At 51.7% G+C, this 18,500-nt stretch overlaps 1 protein-coding gene across 6 annotated transcripts in view; it reads right to left on the bottom strand.

Moving 5' to 3' along the window:
- Positions 1–136: 136 nt before the first annotated feature.
- CABIN1 (calcineurin binding protein 1) overlaps positions 137–18,500 on the bottom strand; it is a 75,165-nt gene continuing 56,801 nt past the window's right edge. For all 6 annotated transcript variants that reach the window (XM_058158825.1, XM_058158828.1, XM_058158829.1 and 3 more), the window contains 9 exons: positions 17,501–17,614; positions 11,136–11,299; positions 10,099–10,195; positions 9,378–10,025; positions 8,825–8,899; positions 6,890–7,190; positions 1,805–1,960; positions 1,338–1,564; positions 137–1,061 (listed from right to left, as the gene is read on the bottom strand). In XM_058158825.1, coding sequence (XP_058014808.1) covers positions 882–1,061; positions 1,338–1,564; positions 1,805–1,960; positions 6,890–7,190; positions 8,825–8,899; positions 9,378–10,025; positions 10,099–10,195; positions 11,136–11,299; positions 17,501–17,614 — 1,962 coding nt within the window. In that variant the 3' untranslated portion in view covers positions 137–881. The remainder of the gene's footprint in view (positions 1,062–1,337; positions 1,565–1,804; positions 1,961–6,889; positions 7,191–8,824; positions 8,900–9,377; positions 10,026–10,098; positions 10,196–11,135; positions 11,300–17,500; positions 17,615–18,500) is intronic.

Genomic DNA, 18,500 nt, shown 5'->3' with positions numbered 1-18,500 from the left:
TAGTTGCCCCTGTAGAGCAGACCCCAGATCAATGTGGAACGAGAGAAAAGTGATCTACAGCAGTGAGAGAGAGAGAGAGAGAGAGAGAGAGAGAGAGATTCCAAGATTTCTAGAAAGAATTGGGAGGCACAGGGGAGACATGCTTTGACTTTATTAGAAAAATGTGTATTTATAAAGCTCTGTATTCACCCTTTATACAATGGCTCCCCCAACAGACTGAAATCCAGCCTGATAAACTCCCCATAGGCTTCAGTGATACACATCCTGGTTCCTGTACAGGATTTGCATTAATTATGCTACAAATTACAACATTCGGTAGAAAAATTCCTGGTCTTCTTTATTTCTCCCATATAAATGCGACCAATCTTCCCACAGCGACTTAAAAAACAAAGCATGTACACTTTCTGCCTCATTCTGTAAAAAAACAGACATTATCAAAATGGTACCCAAAACCATTCCATTTCTCGGTCAGTGATGCCCCGACTGACCGACACCTCTTCATGCAAATGGCCAGCAGCGACAGAGCTCGGCTGGGGGGTCTTTTCAGGCAACAGCGAGAGAAGCGGGCAAGGATGAAGGGCGCACAGTTGGGGGCACAGCTGCTTCTTGGCCCTGCTCAGCCATGGCTGAAGGTTCCTTTCCTCAGCCAGAGCCAGGCAGGGGTGCCAGGAGCTGGAGCAGCATGCCAAGGGTTGCAAGAGCAGCGTTTACTGGCCCAGGGGAGGGAGGGAGAATGCCAGCCTGGGGATGGGTTGAAGCAGCAGTGGCAAAGGCAGAGGCAAGGCAAGCAAACGGGAGCTCTCTGGGCAGTGGGCAGGCAGGCAGGCGGGGCCTCTCTCTGTCCATCACACCCTGTCCACCCCAGGAGCAGCCCAGATGCTTCAGACGTCCATGCAGTCATTGTCCTCCTCTTCCTCTTCCTCCTCCTCCTCCTCGCCGTCCTCCTCAGAGTCGCTCTCCAGAGAAGACTCTTGGCTGGAGGTCTCCACCACCTCCAGGGCAGGCTGGCAGAGGCTCTCCTTCTTCACGTTGGCTGCTGACTGGGCCGAAAGAATCGCAGACTGTTCCGGAAGAAGAAATGGTGGAGGTCAGTTACTAGTCCAAGCCCCCCCATCCCATCAGAAACGGGCCCTTCGACCCGCAGAGGACAAGCACAGCCCTCCTGGTGGGATGAACCCCAGCCACAGAGCAGGAATGGGGCTCTTCTGTATGGCGGGAGGGAGGAGAGAGAAACCAGCTGTTACCCCATAGTTGAGAGGGAGGGGACCGTTCTCTGCCGCTTCTCCTCCCCACCACCCTTTTACCATAGAATCCCCTCCTCTAGTGACATAATGCACCTTGAGCTTCTGCTTGGTCTCTTCTGAGATGCTGCCCTTTGGGGACAGGAGGGTGGGTGTTGGTGGAGTGACGGTGATCTCAGGCGGGAATTTGGAGACTGACGAAGGGATGAAGAGCCTTGGCACGCTGGGCAAGGTGCGGGACTTCACTCGGCTGCTGCTGGCTTTGCTGACCTGTCTCCCCAGGGGGTGCCCGTCTGCTGTGAGTTCTGTCTTGGAACTGGATGCTAAAATACCCCACCCCCCAGTAGAAACAGAAGTGAGCCCCAGGGGCCTTTGAAGGCACGGGGGGGGGGGAGGGGGGGGAGAGGGCACCTTGGAGCAACTGGCCACTCTTGGATCAGCAACATATTCCGGAGGGCTCTTAGGCCTCCTTGTGAGGCCTGGAGGGCAGAGTGCAAAAATGGGGGTATCCAGTAGATCCTTCCCACATCCCAAATGAAACCGAGGATCGAGGCTTTTCTCACCTGGACCCCCCATCTGTCCTGCTGACTCCTGCTCCACCTGCCAGGGTGGTAGACTGGAAGAGGGGTTGATGGCAGCCATTTTCATCTGCTGGCAGTGGGAGGATTCTTGCTGCAGTCCCGCCAGGAGTGGCTCCGATCTGCTCTCCTCTTCTTTGTCTGTGTAAAGAGAGAGAGCCAGCAGGGTACGGATTATTCTTGCAGGTGTAAATTCCCCCCCCCCCCGAAACCCCAAGAAGAGATTTCTCCAGCCTCATCAGAAGCTCTTGGGGAACATTCCTGAAGCTGACCTTTCTGCAGATCAAGAATATGTGTTGACCATTAGCACAGCAGTTAAGCTACTGGGATTTACTGGAGAGAACTAGTTTCTGTGGCAAGTCAAGGAAAGTGGGGCTGTATTCAGGCCACCACATATGGGGGGGATTTCAGCATTTCATGCCCCAATGGCTGTAACTACTTCTGGGAGATGAGGAGATGCTACTTGTCTGCATTCACATGTCGCAGGTAAAACATCCCAAGAGAATTGGAAACCCGTGATGCCCATGGAGTTGCAGATATGTGGCAGGGTTAAGGATCTGAATGAAGCAAAGGTGGTAGAGCCTAAATGAGTGAGCCAACGGGTGGAAAGGAAGTCCCACAGCCATTCTTGGAAGTTCTGCTGCAACCTTTTCTACTTGGATCCACAGAAGGTATACAGTCCTGGCTCAAGCAAAGAGCTGGCTTGCTAGCAAGCAAACTTCCTGGAAGTGGAGGAACCCGAGATCCTGCTCTAAGCAGTTCCCTTCACAAGGACTCCAGAAATCAGCCTTGCATGCGATCGTCAACCTCAGAAACAGGATCACAGATTCGCAAAGCTTCCAATACGTTTCTGCTTTATTGGGGAAACATCAGGCCGGCAACAGAACTCAGCCCCAGCAGCCCACTCCCCTCCTAACTGCCAATCACTTTTCCCTTGTTGCCAGGGCTGATAGCAGAGTGGTGTTCATCTGCTGCTGCCTCACAGTGGCTCTATTTCCTCTAATTCCTCAACACACCCTCCCTAAAAGGAATCTGGCAGATGGCAAACTTCTCCAAGCGTCAGGCTTAGGGTCTCCTGGCTTCCGGTTCAAGACCTTCTCATCCTTCAGCCCAAGAACCAGGTTGCACAATTCATCTTTTTATTCAATTTTCAATTCCAAATACAGCTGGAAGGGACCTTGGAGGTCTTCTAGTCCAACCCCCTGCTCAAGCAGAAGACCCTACACCATTTCAGACAAGTGAATGTCTAATCTCTTCTTAAAAACTTCCAGTGATGGAGCATCCACAACTTCTGAAGGCAAATAGTTCCACTGGTTAATTTTTTTTTCTGTTAGGAAGTTTCTCCTTAGTTCTAGCTTTGTTCTCTCCTTGATTAATTTCTATCCATTGTTTCTTCCTTCTGGTGCTTTGGAAAAAAAGTTGACCCCCCTCTTTTTTGTGGCAGCCCCTCAAATACTGGAATGTTCTGACCAAGGCTTCCTGAGACAATAAAACACACAAGTAGTCCCAAAAACTCTTTTATTTTAACAGCTGTGAATTCTGTTCATTCACAGATGAGTCCCAAATCGTTCTAAAGAGTCCTTCCGGATAAGGCTGATAATCAGCCACCTTTCTCTCTCTTGACACGCTGCCAAGGAGTCCAGAATCAAACAGAGCTTCAGACTTTAAACTGCAGAATTAACAACTTTGCTTCCTGCCTTTGCTTCTCTTTTAAGTTTTATGGGAGGGGCCAATCATCTCCAAGCCCTACTCCCGAATTGTCCCTTTTGTTCTAACTGTTCTTGCCTTCTGGCAGCTCTGCGCATGCGTGCACTGGGAACAGGCTCCCCCTGTTCCTCTGCTTCGCTGAGGTCCGACTCTGGAGGCGGCACGTACCTCCCAGATGGCCCTTTCTCTGTCTCCGACGTAGAGCCCTCGTCCGAGCCTTCCCCAGACTCCAGGACTGGCCCATGTTCCTCCCCAACCTCCTCACTGTCCGACTCTGCTGCTAGCTCCGCAGGCTGCCTGTGGACCACAACATGGAATACTACTATCATGTCACCCCTCGTCCTTCTTTTCTCTAGACAAGCCAAATCCAAATCCTGCAACCGTTCTTCATATGTTTTAATCTCCAGGCCTTTAATCATTTTAGTTGCTCTTCTCTGCACTCAATATCTTTTTATGCTTCACTGAAAATGTTTTAAAGGAGGTTTTAAGCCTCCCCACACTGGAGGTTTTTAAGAAGAGATTGGACAACCCTTTGTCTGAAATGGCATAAGTTCTCCTGCTTGAGCAAGGGGTTGGACTAGACCTCCAAAGTCTCTTCCAATTTTATTGGAAGCAAGAAGTGAAGGGACCATGTGCCAGAAATCCTGGGTCCTGCTTCTTCAGCCACTGAACTTGGCCAGCAATCAAGGGGAGGTGGAGCCAGCTGCCAGAGACGCACCTTTCTGGGTCTTCCAAATCAAATGAAGACCCCTTTGAAATCACCTGATTTTTTAACAGGTTGTAGGTGCTTAGCTACTTTATTTGTCATGTTCCCTGTTCAGGTTTCACTGCTTTTGACGGCCATTTCCTGCAGCTCAGGCTCCACCTTTTTGTCCAGTGGAGCATCTTGGGAGGGGCTTCCTGGACTGAAGGCCAATTCCAACCAGTAGTGGGTTGCTACCGGTTTGACCCGGTCAGGTGAATTGGTAGCAGCAGCAGCAGCAGGAAGCTCTGCCCACCCGCCATCAAATACGATTTGCGCATGCACAGAAATGGTCACGAGCGTGCAAGCACGAACTGGTAGCAAAGTTTAGTGAAACCTACCCGATTCCAACCTACAAGTGACATGCTAAGACAAAGAGACACCATCTTGCCATCTATATGTTGTTCAAGACATTCACCCTATGCACAAGTTCCAGGAAGTGCATAGCTCAACAGCATCACTGTGTTTCCCATCAGGGGCTGCCCAGAAGAGGTGAAGGGAGCAGTCATGGGCAACATCTCCTCTGGTTCTGCTGCTAAATGAATAATGCTAGCCACAGCAACGGCCCACCCTCAAATCCTAGGGAAGTCCCAGTAGGAGGCCAAAGCACAAAACAGGCACACTGACTAGGCAATGGGGGGGGGGGGGCTCGCCACTGGTCAGCTCCAGGGTCAGCAGAGGAATCCCTGCAGAGTTCCCAGGGTGACGTCTTTGCCCCTGAGCTGCCTAGTGAGCCCTCGGGCTTCTCCTGTTGAAAGCTGCCTGTGGGGCAGAGGCTGGTGTCCAAGAGCCTGCTCTCTCTTCAGGACTGGCATGGAGAACAGGGGCCGAGCTACCCTGGTAGTAGCAGCAGACAAGAATATGGGTTTGCATTTTGAGGACAGAAGAAAATCCAGAAATCACAGTTATTTGGAACTTAAATTTGTTGTGGCATTTCTTATTTTTTACCAGCCCATTGAATCTGCCTATGTTGAAAAATACCTCCTTTAGCTTTCTTCAGCAAACTGGGAAGCTGGAAGGGTCAATCCCATCCCATCTTGACCCCACACTTTAACCAATTAAAATGTGTTATGGGCCTGTGTGGCAACATTGCTAACTGAGAGCAACATACATTGGAAGACTGAGGATTTCAATTGCAGAGCATTAAGCAATGCTTGGTCTTTTGTGAAAAACTGAAATGTAAAAATCTAAAATAGCAACTAACTTGACTGCATCAAATAAAGCTAAAATTAGGCATGGAAACTCAGGTTCAAGCTTTGGAGCAAAACTTGGGCTCAGTTCTCATGCTGAAATTATTTGAAATGCAGCTCTTATGAAAAATTTGCAGAGGCTGTTAGGGAATCATTCCTACTTTCAGAGGGATCTCAAAGGACTTCCAGGAAGTTTTGAAAAGGACACCAAGTGGACAGATTCATGCACACAAAACGCCAGACTGAATCTAGTCAGGTGAGGCCCACAGTGCTTAGAGCTGGAGATAATTCAGGACCTAAACTTACTTGCTGCTTAACAGCTCTTTGTGGTCTTTCTCCCATAGGTTATGTGGCCCATGTGTTCCTACAACCTGGAGGATCCATCGCTACATGCCAGAAATCTCTTCACCAAACACTCAACGCACACCAGTCCTCCAATGATTAACTACTGTAACATGGCCGATGTGCTCTCTGGAGCTGTTAAACCAAAAGCACTCAGCATTTCAGGGGTGTAAAACGTGTCTCAGGAAGATGAACCTGGGACAGGAGAATACAATCCTTAGATGGCAGAACTGTGTTGATGATAGGTTAATCTCTGATCTTGGCACTGGACATCATGATGGAGGACTCCCAAGCTGTGGACAGTTAGTGGATAAATTGAATTCTCCATGCCCCTCTTAGTGTTGTGAGCTAGATGAAGGGCTGTTTTGTCTGTTGACTCCAAAAGAAAAGAGACATTTCAATGAGTGGCCATGATGAGATATTTAGAGATTGCAAGGAAGGCCAGACTCTGAATGAGTGGAGACCTTCTCAGAACAGGGCACAGGTGCATCAGAAAGCAGCAGGAACTGAAGGGTCAGTGCTTTGGAAGCAGCACTCCTTTTTAAAGAGACTTCAATTGGGGGGGGGGACAAGAAGGCAGGGAAAAGGAGTTTGGACCTTCCAACAGAGCCTGGATGCAGGGTGTGTGTGTGTGTGTGTGTGTGTGTGTGTGTGTGTGTGTGTGAGAGAGAGAGAGAGAGAGAGAGAGAGAGAGATGCCTTCTCCTCCAGCTACTACTGCATTTCTGAATCAGATGGTTTGACATCATGTTGCTTAAAGGCTACTTTCACCACTGAAGATGCCCCCAGTTGCCAGGGAGAGAGGCTCTCCACCCCTGGGGCCCATCAGCCCTTCCAGGCCAGCTTTTAAGAAAGCCCAGAGAGCAATTTATGGTCTCATGCCTTCCTCCTAGATTTACTGCTGTGCTTGGAATTTAACTGGGTTTTAGTACCTGGTGCAAAGGGATGCTTTAACTACTTCAAACAAATCAATTCTGAAAAGGAAGTCCCATGGCTGCCTAAAGCAGCTGTCACCAACCACAGGAAGACTCTGTGAGGAGGCCACAGACCAAGCAATCAAGAAGCACATCTTTACAACAGAAAAACTCACCAGGCTTGAGACTGGATGTAGGAGGCATCTCCTTGATGTTCTCCACCCCTGCTGGCTCCTGAGGTGGCAGGAGGAGATCACCGGTGGTGGTGGAAGAAGAGGAGGAGGAGGAGGAAGAGGAGGGCGAGGCTGCCTTGGGCTTGCTCTGTTGGTCGGCCAGTCTGGGCAGAGCTTCTGCAACCGAGGTGGCGGCGTCTGCAGCAGTCCCCATGGGGGGTGTCAAAGACTTAGGGGCAGCAGCAAAGAAGTGGTCCCTACTATCTCTGGGGTGCTTTGGGGTGGCTGGAGCATCTCCAGCTGACTAGAAAAGAGAAAAAAAGGCAGGGCAACGGTGGGTGGGTGGGTGGTTTGTAACTGTATGTAGGGCCCAACTCCACCCCATTGGCAAATTCTACTGAGAGCATTTCTTAACTGCCCCCCCTCCACTCCCAGCTGCACCCTTTGTTCTGACTTAGGATTCTTCAGAAATTAAACAGCATTAACTTAGTCCTGGCAAACCTCTTTATTTCATAAGGCTGTAAATTACTTTCATTTATAGTCCTCAAGGCTTGATAAACAGTCTTTCAGAGGAACACCCACCTATCTCGTGTGGAATGCTGCCAAAGAGCTAATTTTCAGGCGCAGGGCAAGGCCAAACTTGGTACAGAGTCACAAACAGAATTTTCAAATCTTGAATCTGCCAGATGAACTAATTGCTTCTCGCAAAAGCTCACGTCCCGTTTGCTTCTCTTTTATGTCTTATGGGAGGAGCCAATCATTTCTAAGACTTACTCCCAAGTCGACCCTGTTTCCTTAATTGTTTCTGTCTCCTGGCAGCTCTGCGCATGCGCACACTGGGAACAGGTTCACGCTGTTCTTCTGTCAGACTCCGGAGACTCCAGAGGCAGCAAAGAACTACCAGATGGCCTTGGCCCCCCCCCTTTGCCTCCAGCTCAGAGCCATTGTCCGAGCCTTCCCCAGATTCCAGGACTGGCCCATGTTCCTCCCCAACCTTCTCACTCTCCGAATCTGCTGCCAGCTCTGCTGGCCACTGGTGGGCCACAACATCCTTGACCCTAAAGGCCTTTATGGATCAGGCTAAAGAAGCTTCCAAAATCCAGGCTTGCCTTTTCCTAAACAATGTATTTTGGGAGATGTGGCTATTTCCAGAAAGAAATGCAACAACAACAAAAAAGAGAACCGCTTTCTGTTGGGAGGAGACATGTCAGGGCTGAGGCATCCTGAGCCATAGAATCAGCCCCAAAGGGCCACCTTCCATGAAGCGTGACCAGGACACTTCCCAGAGCTGCTAACTACATGCCACCTCTCTCCCCGACACTTTCGGAGCACCAATAAAAATATTCCATTGCTTTTTTCACAAAAGCCACAAAAGGTAGTGGGAGGAAAAGCGGCTTTCTTCAAGAGCCAGCTGCTCTGAGGACACGTTAGAAATAAGAACCTACATAAAGAAATAAAGGACAGGGAAATGCATTGGGTACAAATGTAACCTGGCCTTAAACTGAGCCCAGGGATGAGCCAAGACCCAATCGGAATCTCTACATTTATGACCCCCAGGCTGAAGCAGAGGCAGCCAGTCCAAAAGTCCAACAAACTTGCTGTGTTCTCCACCAAAACACCCCGAACACGGAGTCATAGACCATGGAAACAAGCAGCTGTTCCGTGCATGTAGACTGGATGCTCTGCATCTCTTGCTGGACCCCCCTGGAGAGCTTTCAGGGCTCCGTCCGAGAGGGGAAGAGGCTCATACGCTGCCCTGCCTCTGGGCACATCACAGCAGAGCAACCCAACTGTGGCGTAGAGGAAAGGGAAGGGCCAATCTGAAGCCCAGCAGAGCTGGCAGAACCAGACACGGCTCTCCCCTCCTTCACTGGGCTCCCAGCAGCAGTCACAAAGCAGGTCTCACACTGGCTGAGGAGAGGCCAGCTGGGGACTTACCTGTTTTTGGGCAGAAGCGCCAATGTGCACTTGGCAAAATTTGACGGCCTGTTCTAGAGCTGCCACTTCATCAACCTGTGGGCAGAAATCACATTAGGGAGCCAAAGCAGTCAGAAGATGATTCCTAAAGACATTCAGCCAGCCCCCGTCAGGGAAGGCCCTGCTCGAGATTCCCCCAGAACGAGTCTCAGCCCTCCCCACTTGGTGAAGCTCTTGAAAGCTCTTGGGGCTTCTCTTGAAAGAACGGGCTTGTCTTTTTCATGGCTGGCTACATTGCTTCCTTTTTGTAATGATTTTCATTTCAGTTGGGACAGTGCTTGCTTATTTTATTTAAGGACAATTTGGGTCATTTATTTTTAAACATATGTTTTTGTGAAGCACCCTGGGGTGAAATTAGTAAGAATTTGCAGAGTGGGCAAGGCCTCTGCTGCTGCTCTTTCTCTTGGCCAACGGGTGAGGCTTCCCTTTCCTCACCCATCCCCGATGCCAAGAGGGAAACGAGTCCAGCTGTGGGTGCCATTGCAAGCCAGCAGCTCATCAGCCTTTTACTCACTTGCTTAATGAGCATGTAGGTCTCAGACATGATCTTCTCAATTTTGCCTAGGTCGTAGGTCATGACCTTCTGCCCTTGCTGCCACACGCGATATGCGTCCAGAAGGAGGGTCTTCCCTGACTCCGTGTCCCCCGCCAGCTTCCTCTTCCGGTTGGGCTTCTGGCTGGTCTCCTCTGTGGGGCCGGCCTGGCCCTGGGCCTTTCCTGCCTCCAGCTGCTGGTGCTTGGAGCTGATGCTTAAGTCCTCCAGAGACAGCTCTGCCGTGGTCCGGCTCTCGGGGGCCTTGTCCTTGCAGACCTTGCCAGAGGGCACTTGGGCTGGCTCGGGATAGAGAGAGGAGGCTTCCATTTTTTCAGGCTCAGCAGCAAAGTGGTCGTACTCCATGGGCTCAGCAGGGCCCGACGGAGATGCTTCTTTTTGGGTTTTATCCGGCTTGCCCACGTCTGGCTCCTTGGCAGTGACAGGCTGGTCCTGGCCCTTTTCTTGGGCCACATCTTCAGTGCCGTAAGATGCCCCATCCCCACCGGACAGGGCTGCCTTTGGGGGCAGGGGTTCCTGGCCATCCTCCGCACTTGCCTTGTGAAAGACATCAGTAGTCATTCTTGTCTCCAAAATGTCACAGCCCTGGCCGCTTTGATCTTCGGAGACCTTCAAGGCAAACAGAGTTAGCTGACTGAATTTCCATGAGAGTCTGCTTTGCAGGCGGTGTGGGAAGACTTACCTCGGTGAGCTCATGCAACATGTCCTCTAACACCATCACGGTGAGAACAAAGGCACGCTGGGCAAGAACCTGGCGATCCGCATCCCGCAAGTATTTCCTGTAGTTGGGAAAGGAGGAGCCTTACAGGTTAGATGCAAAAACTGCCCATCATTTCAGGGTGATCCAAGCCATCCACCACACACCATGCTGCACCATCACGTTCTCCCAGGCCCACTTTACAGGGCAGTGGTTACTCAGATTTAATTGTGGGTGGAGTAAAACATTCCATAATTCCATAATCCAGTGAGATTTTCTATCCATAGTCACAGGCCCACTTAGTTGCCTGGCTGAAGTTAAAACGACACAACTCCAAATGGCAACAGAGTGTGGAAGTCTAAAAGCCTTGAAGGAACAATTTCTGGTGTCCTATCATCCCAAGAAGAGAACAGCCAATGGAGGATTGTTCGTGTTCCTTTTTCTGGAATTGGCCTTGCCAGAATTTTATGATGAAACTTTGCCCTGACTACAGGACATGATCCCTTGATAGGGATCTATTTCTATCACAATAAAACATCTTTATGCTACCAACTTGCAAATGCTGCTAACAAACACTTTCCTCTGCTTGACCCAACTGCCCCTTTTCCCCAAAGAAAGTTTCAATCCAGCCAGTGTCATTTATTCAAAATTATTTTGACAATTTAGAGAAAGTGCCAGTAGCATCAATGAGCAACTCCTTAATCAGAGGCAGAAACAAGGCAACTGGGATGAAGCACAGAAGCCCTTGGGTGTGCTAAACTCTGAACTCCAGGTTTGTTTGGTATTTTTGCTTTTGGGGTTCCCAGCCCCAAAGATCAACTCCCATCGTAGGAAGGCACAGGTGACACAAGGAAAGCCATATTTGGTTTTGTGAATGCTAACAAGAAGGCCTTGCCTTCCCTTCCTATGGGGGTAGCTCTGGGACTGGGGAAGCCATTTGCACAGGGAGAAGCTTCCCCCTCCCCTATCAACAAAGCCTGGGAAGTTCTTTTCTTCACTCAGGGAGGGAACAGGGCACTCACTTTCCCTGGTCGGGGGTCCTCTGCAGCATAGAGGAGATTTTCAGCAAGGTGGGGTAATCTTTGAGCTGGGACAGCACGTTCAGCAGCAGGACAATGGAGCGGTTCATATGAGAGGCGAAGCTACCGGGCCGGTCGATTTCATCCACGGGGATGCGCCATATTCCCTGCACAGGAAGCAAGAGGAGGAGACGGTCACTAATGGGACATGCTCTCCCCCCTTTGACTTTGGCAGGCAGAAGAAGAACCTGCCTCTTGGATAGGTTGGATTCCCCATCTAGTCTCCAGTTGTGGCAACCACTAGAGAAAACTTGCTCACCGCTAATCATCTTACCCAGCACAAGGCAGGTGTGCTTGTAGAAGCTAATTCAGGGGAAGTAATGGAGGGACCCGTCCTGCATCCAGAAATGGAAAAGGGCAGCTCAGGACCCAAAGGAGGCCCCTCGAGTCCTTAAAAGGTCGGTGGAGGTTCCCGGGATGCTTTTGAAGGGCCGCTGTTGCCCACGAGGGGTTCTTAAGGGCCAGGATACCCGCGGGCTACTCCAAGCCACCCCCTCCCCGCCCCAGACTATTCACACGACCGGATGCTGCAATCCTGAGGTCTCGGTCACCCGGAGCCGCCACCCTCCCCTCGACCCCCGCGGGCCAGTCAACCTCCGGGCACCGAAACCCGGCTTGTACGTGGAAAAAGGAAGGCCGGAGACTCGGGATGCTCGAGTCGGGCTGGGCGGCTGCGCCAGCATCTCTTCGCACCGAGAAGCGGCCGCCAACAGCGCCCGGGAGGGCCGCCGCTCGGAATTCAAAGCGGATCCGCCCAGGAAGGAAGCGAGCGCGGCGGGGGCGAGACCGGCCTACTGGCCCTTCAGCCGCCGCCGCCGCCCGCCTTCTCTCCCTCCCTCCCTCGCGGGGAGCGGCCGCCAAACCCCCGCCCGCCCCGCCCCGCCCGCCCGCTCACCATTTCGGCCGGCCGGGCGCAAAAAGCGGCCCGCCGCCCCGCCAGTCCCCGAAGAGCGGCAGCGGCCGGGCGAGAGGCGCGCGCCGGGGGTCTTGTGGCACCGCCTCCGCCTCCGCCCCCGCCGCCACTACTGCGGCCGTTTCCGGGCGGCGCCCGTGCGTGGCTCCGCGGCCCCGGGAGGACGGAGCCGCCGCGGACTCGCCCTTTGCCGGGTTGTGGCCGCCCCGGCCCGCGAAGCTCCCCGGGACCAGCCCGCCCAGGCCCCTCCTGCGCGCCGCCTACCTCCCCAGCAGAGCCGCCGCGCCGCCCCCGCGGGAGCCGAAGGAGGCCGGCGCTGCGCTCCGTCTGCCTGCCTGCCCGCACCTGCAACGCCGCCGCCTGGAGCGCCCCGGGGAGACGGCGCTTTCCTGAAGCCCCCGGTGCGCCCCCACCGCCACCCCCGCGGCACTTGCTCTGCGCGGCCGCTACGAGGCTGCGAAAGCGCGGCGGCACAAGAGGCTCCGTGTCCGCGGCCCTTTCCCTCGCCTCCCCGGGAGGAAGGCGGCCGCCCAGCATGTAGAGCCTCCCTCGACTGACGCCTCCTAAAGCCGGTCCCATCTCGGCGCCGGGGGGCCCGCCCGGGGAGCAGCTGCAGCCGGGCCCCGCTCGGTGCCGGCTTCCAGGCCTGCGACCCCCAGCAGCGGCCCAAAGACGGCGGGAATCGAGGGGAGAAGCTGCCCCTCATCTCGCCGATTCAAGGCAGGACATATCCCCCCCCCCGCCCCCCCCAGGCCAGCGCCTTAGTTCTCAGGGCAGAAAACTGGGAGGGTCTGAAAACTACTTGCTCCCAAGGAAACACCCCCCCCCCCCAATTCCTGGCCTTATGGGTGCGGGGCCCTGCTTTTTTTCCCTTTCAGGAAGGAAGGTTCAGCTGAATTTAACACCCCCAGTTTGGCCAGGTGGAGAAGCCAACCGTTGCACAGGATTTTGGTCTGTTTATATAATATATATCGAAGTTTAAACGGAGAGAGGGAGAGAGAATGACATGACATCCTCCACAGCAGCAACTTCACTCCAGACAAGCTAAGGCCCTGACATTAGACAACATTATCTGGAATTGATTATGTGGTGCCCCAAAGGCCTCTCGGAGAGAGCGAGATGCCACCATCCTGAAAGCGGGGATGCATCCCCTGATCCTGAAGGGAAACGTGGCACGTCAGCGGGAGAAAAGGCATCATCCGGATGCTAGTGAGACTTGGTCACACACTGCTGGCCCAGACTGGAGGGCTGTGCAAATCCTAAAAGGTGCCTGGAGGCTGCAGGACTCAGGACGGGGAGAAGCAAGTAAGATGGAGCTGCTCTTCGTCCATAAGCATTTTGGCCCCAGGGAAACAGCACTTAGTGCTTCTCTTGGACAAGCCACTCTGCTGTGAGGGTGGGAGGTCCAACTGGACTCGGAACTATTATCTGAGCGCTGGTTTTGCCCTCGTTTGGACAGGGAGCCCTGGCGATCTCTATTCATCCCCTTATTACCAGGCAACTGCAGGGCTCAAGTTGCTGCTCACAAAAAAAATAAAGTCACTTCCCAAGATTGTGGGAAGCAGCTATAATAACGGGGCCTGAGGAAGTGGCTTGGATCTTCGGGGCTGTCAGTGTAGATTTATGCCCACTGGGCTGGTTTAAGGGAGGGGTAGTTTTACTGTCTCTTTAGGGAGACCTCCAAGGCCATCACAGGGCCCCATCATTCTGGACAATTTTCATCCAATTTCCAACCTTCCCTTTTTAGGAAAGATAGTAGAGAAAGTGGCCTGGATCTGAGACCCAGAGGCACTCTTGGATGACCTACGGAGGATGTGAGATGGGGTGGTGCACCCCTCCTTGCTCTTGACCTCTTAACAGCTTTCAATACTGTCAATCATGGTATCCTTCGGGACTGGCTCTGGAGTTGAGGGTAGGTAGACAGCACCTCCTTCCTGTTGATAGGAGAGAATAATGCAGCCTCCAGCAGCCCCTCCTTTGTGGGGGGCTGCAGGGCTCAGTCCTCTTTCCACTCCTGTTTCATATGCAGGCGAAGTGGCTGGGTGAACTCATCCAACTCACCGTCTCAACATTGAGCCATCCGAGTGACACTGTTTAGGCTCAGTGCCCTGAAGCTGCGGGGATGGGGGGTGGGCTGGCTGGGTGTGAGACTCTGGATTCTTGGACTCCACGGTTTTCCCTTCCCACCTCTGCTGCCCCTTGCCTCCGTTCCTCCTAGGCAGCACTCCACCTCACTGCATGAGGGCCTCCAAGAGTGGACCCTGAGCTGCCCAGAAAAACCCCGAGATACTTCAGCCTACTAGTTCTGCCTTCTGTCTCCCAGGCTGAACTGACCAGGGGGTTCCAGCTCAGCCTTTACAAAGGGGAAGTCCAGCTGCTGGACTAAAGCTATCAAAAGCTCTTTCTTTTGCAGTTCACACTTGTGCCCCGAGGCCACCTCCGAGCGGGAGGCAGAAGAAGGCAGTGCCTATATATCTCAATACCAGGGAAGATTCTGTTAAATAATGCAGTAAGATTTGTCTGGCAAGGAATCTGTGAACACATAGAGGCAAACAAAAACAAAACTAAAAGCCCACATGGCTTTTGACAAAACAGATCATGCCAGATAAATCTTACTGCATTATTTGACAGGGACAAAATTAGTGGACTAGAGGAATGCTGTGGATATAATTTACTTGGACTTCAGCAAGGCATTTGATAAAGTAGACTACAACTTACTACATGATAAAGATAGGAAAATGTGGGTTAGGCGGTATCACTACCAGATGGATTTGTAACTGGCTGATCAACCAAACTCTACATAGAGGGAAGTATGCAGTGGAGTACCCCAAATTTAGGCCCAGTACTCTTCAACATCTATATCAATAACTTGGAGGAGGAGATATGGGGAACTCATCAAATTTGCAGACGACCCCAAACTGGCAGGAAAAGCCAGCACTCCAGAAGATAGGCTTAAAATACAGAAGGATCTTGATAGACTTGAACATTGGGCGTTATCTAACAAAATGAAATTCAGTGCTGAGAAAAATAAGGTTCTACATTTAGATAAGAAAAACCAAATGGTATAGTATAAGTGGTACCTGGCTCAACAGTACTAACTATGAGAGGGATCTTTGAGACCTAGTGGACAACCATTTAAATATGAGCCAGCAGTGTGCTGCAGCTGCCAAAACAGCCAACACAGTTCTAGGCTGCATAAACAGAGGGATAGAATCAATATCATGAAGTGTTAATACCACTTTATAATGCCTTGGCCATACTTGGAATAATGCACCCAGTTTTGGTCACCACAATATATAAAAAAATTGAGACTAGAAAGTTCAGAGAAGAGCAACAAAGATGATTAGGGGACTGGAGGCTAAAACATATGAAGAACAGTTGCTGGAATTGGGTATGTCTAGCTTAATGAAAAGAAGGACTAGGGGTCATATGATAGCAATGTTCAAATATCTAAATATCTAACACAAAGAGGGAGTTAAGCTATTCTCCAAAGCACCTGAAGACTAATCAAGGAGAAAAGCAACTTAGAACTAAGGAGAAATTTCCTGACAGTGAGAACAATTTGCTTTCAGAAGTTGTGGGTGCTCCAACACTGGAAGTTTTTAGGAAGAGATTGGACAACAATTTGTCTGAAATAGTATAGGGTTTCCTGGCTGAGCAGGGGGTTGGACTAGAAGACCTCCAAGGTCCTTTCCAACCCTGATTCCATTCCATGCCAAAGAAGAGAGGGCAGAGAAAGAATAAATGGATCATGTCCAAAGGCAAGAGATGTGCAGAGGGTGCTCCTGTGGGGCTTTCTGGTGTTCCATCACATGGTTTTTGTAGAAATAGAACTATGCATTTCCATACATTATTTTTCCTGGAAAATATCATTATCCATATGCTTCATTCTCACTTTTTCTAACCAGGACCAATTGAGCAGTAAGCAAGAAAGCTCCCCTTATTTTTGGCATTTTTTGGAGGCATCTGCAGCTTCCCTTCCATGAGACTAAAAGGCATAAACCTCTTGGAGTGGCGGCTCCTTTTCTCACACGGCAGACCAAGTGGTGGGTTTCAAAAATTTTCGCTAACGGTTAGGTGGGCGTAACTAGGTGGGGGGAGCATGTGACTGAGTGGGCATGGCCAACTTGATGTCGCTCACGCCCACTCAGTCACATGACTCTCCTCTAGCCATGCCCACAGGAAAAGGTAGGAAAATTTTTGGAATTTCCACCTATCTACCCCTGCCCTTCCTTCGCCGGTCGCCCACATTTCCCCTCCTTTAACAACCCCGGCCCTAGCTCTGCTTCCTCCCCACCACCGCTTCTTTGTTTGGGCTGCTTACCTTCCGCAGCGGCTGGTCCAGAGTCCGGAAGGCAAGGTGACCGGAGTTTTCAGTGGCCCCCAGCCAGCTGCCACAGCCACAAAGCAGCTCTCAAAAAGGTGGCGGCTGGTTGTAAGCTGCTGAAAAGTACTAGAGGTTCATGGAAAAAGCTGCTGCTATCACCGTCATGTTTTTTGCGCATGCGCATCCCATTGGACTTGCAAGGCAATGGGATGTGCATGCAGAAAGAACATGACGGCAATGAACATGGAGGGCGGGGTGAGCGATCGGCGACTGGGGGACCGGGTCAGGGGCATGGCCAGCTGGCCATCACTACTGGTTCAGTGACCTTGGCCAAATTTCTGCTAATGGTTCGTGCAAACTGGCTGAAGACCACCTCTGGGCAGACCCCTTTATATCACAGTGAGCTGAACGGAAGATGAACTCTGGATTCCCTGCCTGTAACCTCTCTGCACCAGGGCCTGGAGACCTGCTGGGGCTAACGCCCTGTCTATGCTCATCTAAAGGGCGAAGGTCCACGAGAGGGTTTGAACCCCAAAGAGTCCCAAAGGGTAAAAATAGCAACGCAGCTCCTGCCTCCCGCTGATCTGTGTAACTCGACAGAAACCCTGTGTTCCACAAAGTAGCACAACTCTCTTTCCACAATGGCATTTTTAGGAACTGGACTTCTGGCCAGCCAGATTCATATCAATTGCTCTCAAGGCCATGACTTTAAATATTTTTTTTGTTCTCCATGGAAGGGGTTGAAATGCTTCCAAATTCCTGCTATTAGTTCATTTTTAGTAGGGAGGTATGAAATGCCTTGTTCTGGGGGGTGGGGGGACGCAGATGCTGCTCTGACTAAAGCAATCCCTTCCCTTGAGTGATGCTGCTCTGCTCAGCCAAGTCACAGACTGGACAGAGCTGCCCAACAGGAAAGGAAAGGAGCAGCTCCAGAGCTGCACGTGGGGCACGGAGGTCCTGCTAGGTCCTGGCCTGCCTGCCTGCCTGCCTGCCTGCCTGAGGCAAAGGAAACAAGCAACTGGGGAAAGCCAGAGAAAGCACCGTTTGGAGCCCGGCCAGTCCACTTACGTTGAAGAAGTTGGTCTTGTTCCTCTCACAGAAGAGACCCTGTGCTGGCATGTGCCTCAGCTGCTGCCAGGGGAGACTGCTGCCTAGCAGCACATCGCGCGCCCACGGCAGATTCTATATAGGACAGAGTGCAAGAAAAGAACAAATTGGTTGGCAGGAAGGAGAAGCCAGGTTGGTGGCAGCTGCTGCAGCCCCTCTCTCCACCCCTCCCTCCTTCAAAATTCTCCAAGGTACCACTTCTTGACTTAATGCACAAATTTCCCATCCCTGGGCAAAGCTGAAAGGTAAGGTGGGAGTGGCAGAGGTAACCGGGGGATCCCAGGGACAAAATTCAATCTTCAGAACCACGGATCTCTTTCCCCATTGGGAGAGCTGGGTACAGCAGAGCCTCCACACACCCCACACTCTCAGTCCTGCTTCTGGCTGCTAAGAGAAAGGCGGGTTTTCATCCCTCCCATACCAAACGTCTTGCCCTACTTCCCTCCCTGTTATTTGGTGCAGAAGGTCCCTGCCTGGAACGGGAGGCATGGGGGGCAGGCGTAAGGTGGGGAGGCTGTTTCATATTCTGTTAGGGGCCCGGCCTTTCTTGTTGCGCATGTGCCAGGCTGGGCACTACTTTCTTTTGTCCCCTGGAAAGAGGGACGCAGGGTGTCCTTCGCATACATTGATACCTCAGTACGAGACCCCTGGTACATTTTAAAATTAAAAACCATCTTTTGTTCACGAGCAAGGCAACCCTGATTGGAAAAAACTTCTCCCTACCCTCTGAAAGGAAGAAAAAAAAATCCAAAGAAACCAGTGGTGAAATCTGAACTGCTTTACTACCGGTTCACTGGCTGCACGTGTGCTGTGCGTGCATGCACAGTGCGCACCACACACCAAATGTGAGGTGCTCACGTGCAGCGCACACCAAACGGAAGCATGGGGTAAGTAGAACAGTGCGCAGGTGTGTGATCAGCTGTGGCGCGCAATCTTTTTTTTTACTTTTAAAAGCATTTTT

Source organism: Ahaetulla prasina, chromosome 15 (genome assembly GCF_028640845.1).
Source record: "Ahaetulla prasina isolate Xishuangbanna chromosome 15, ASM2864084v1, whole genome shotgun sequence".
Lineage (NCBI taxonomy): Eukaryota > Metazoa > Chordata > Lepidosauria > Squamata > Colubridae > Ahaetulla > Ahaetulla prasina.
Note: the sequence above shows the minus strand (reverse complement) of the source record. Positions and strands in the feature narration are given on the sequence as shown.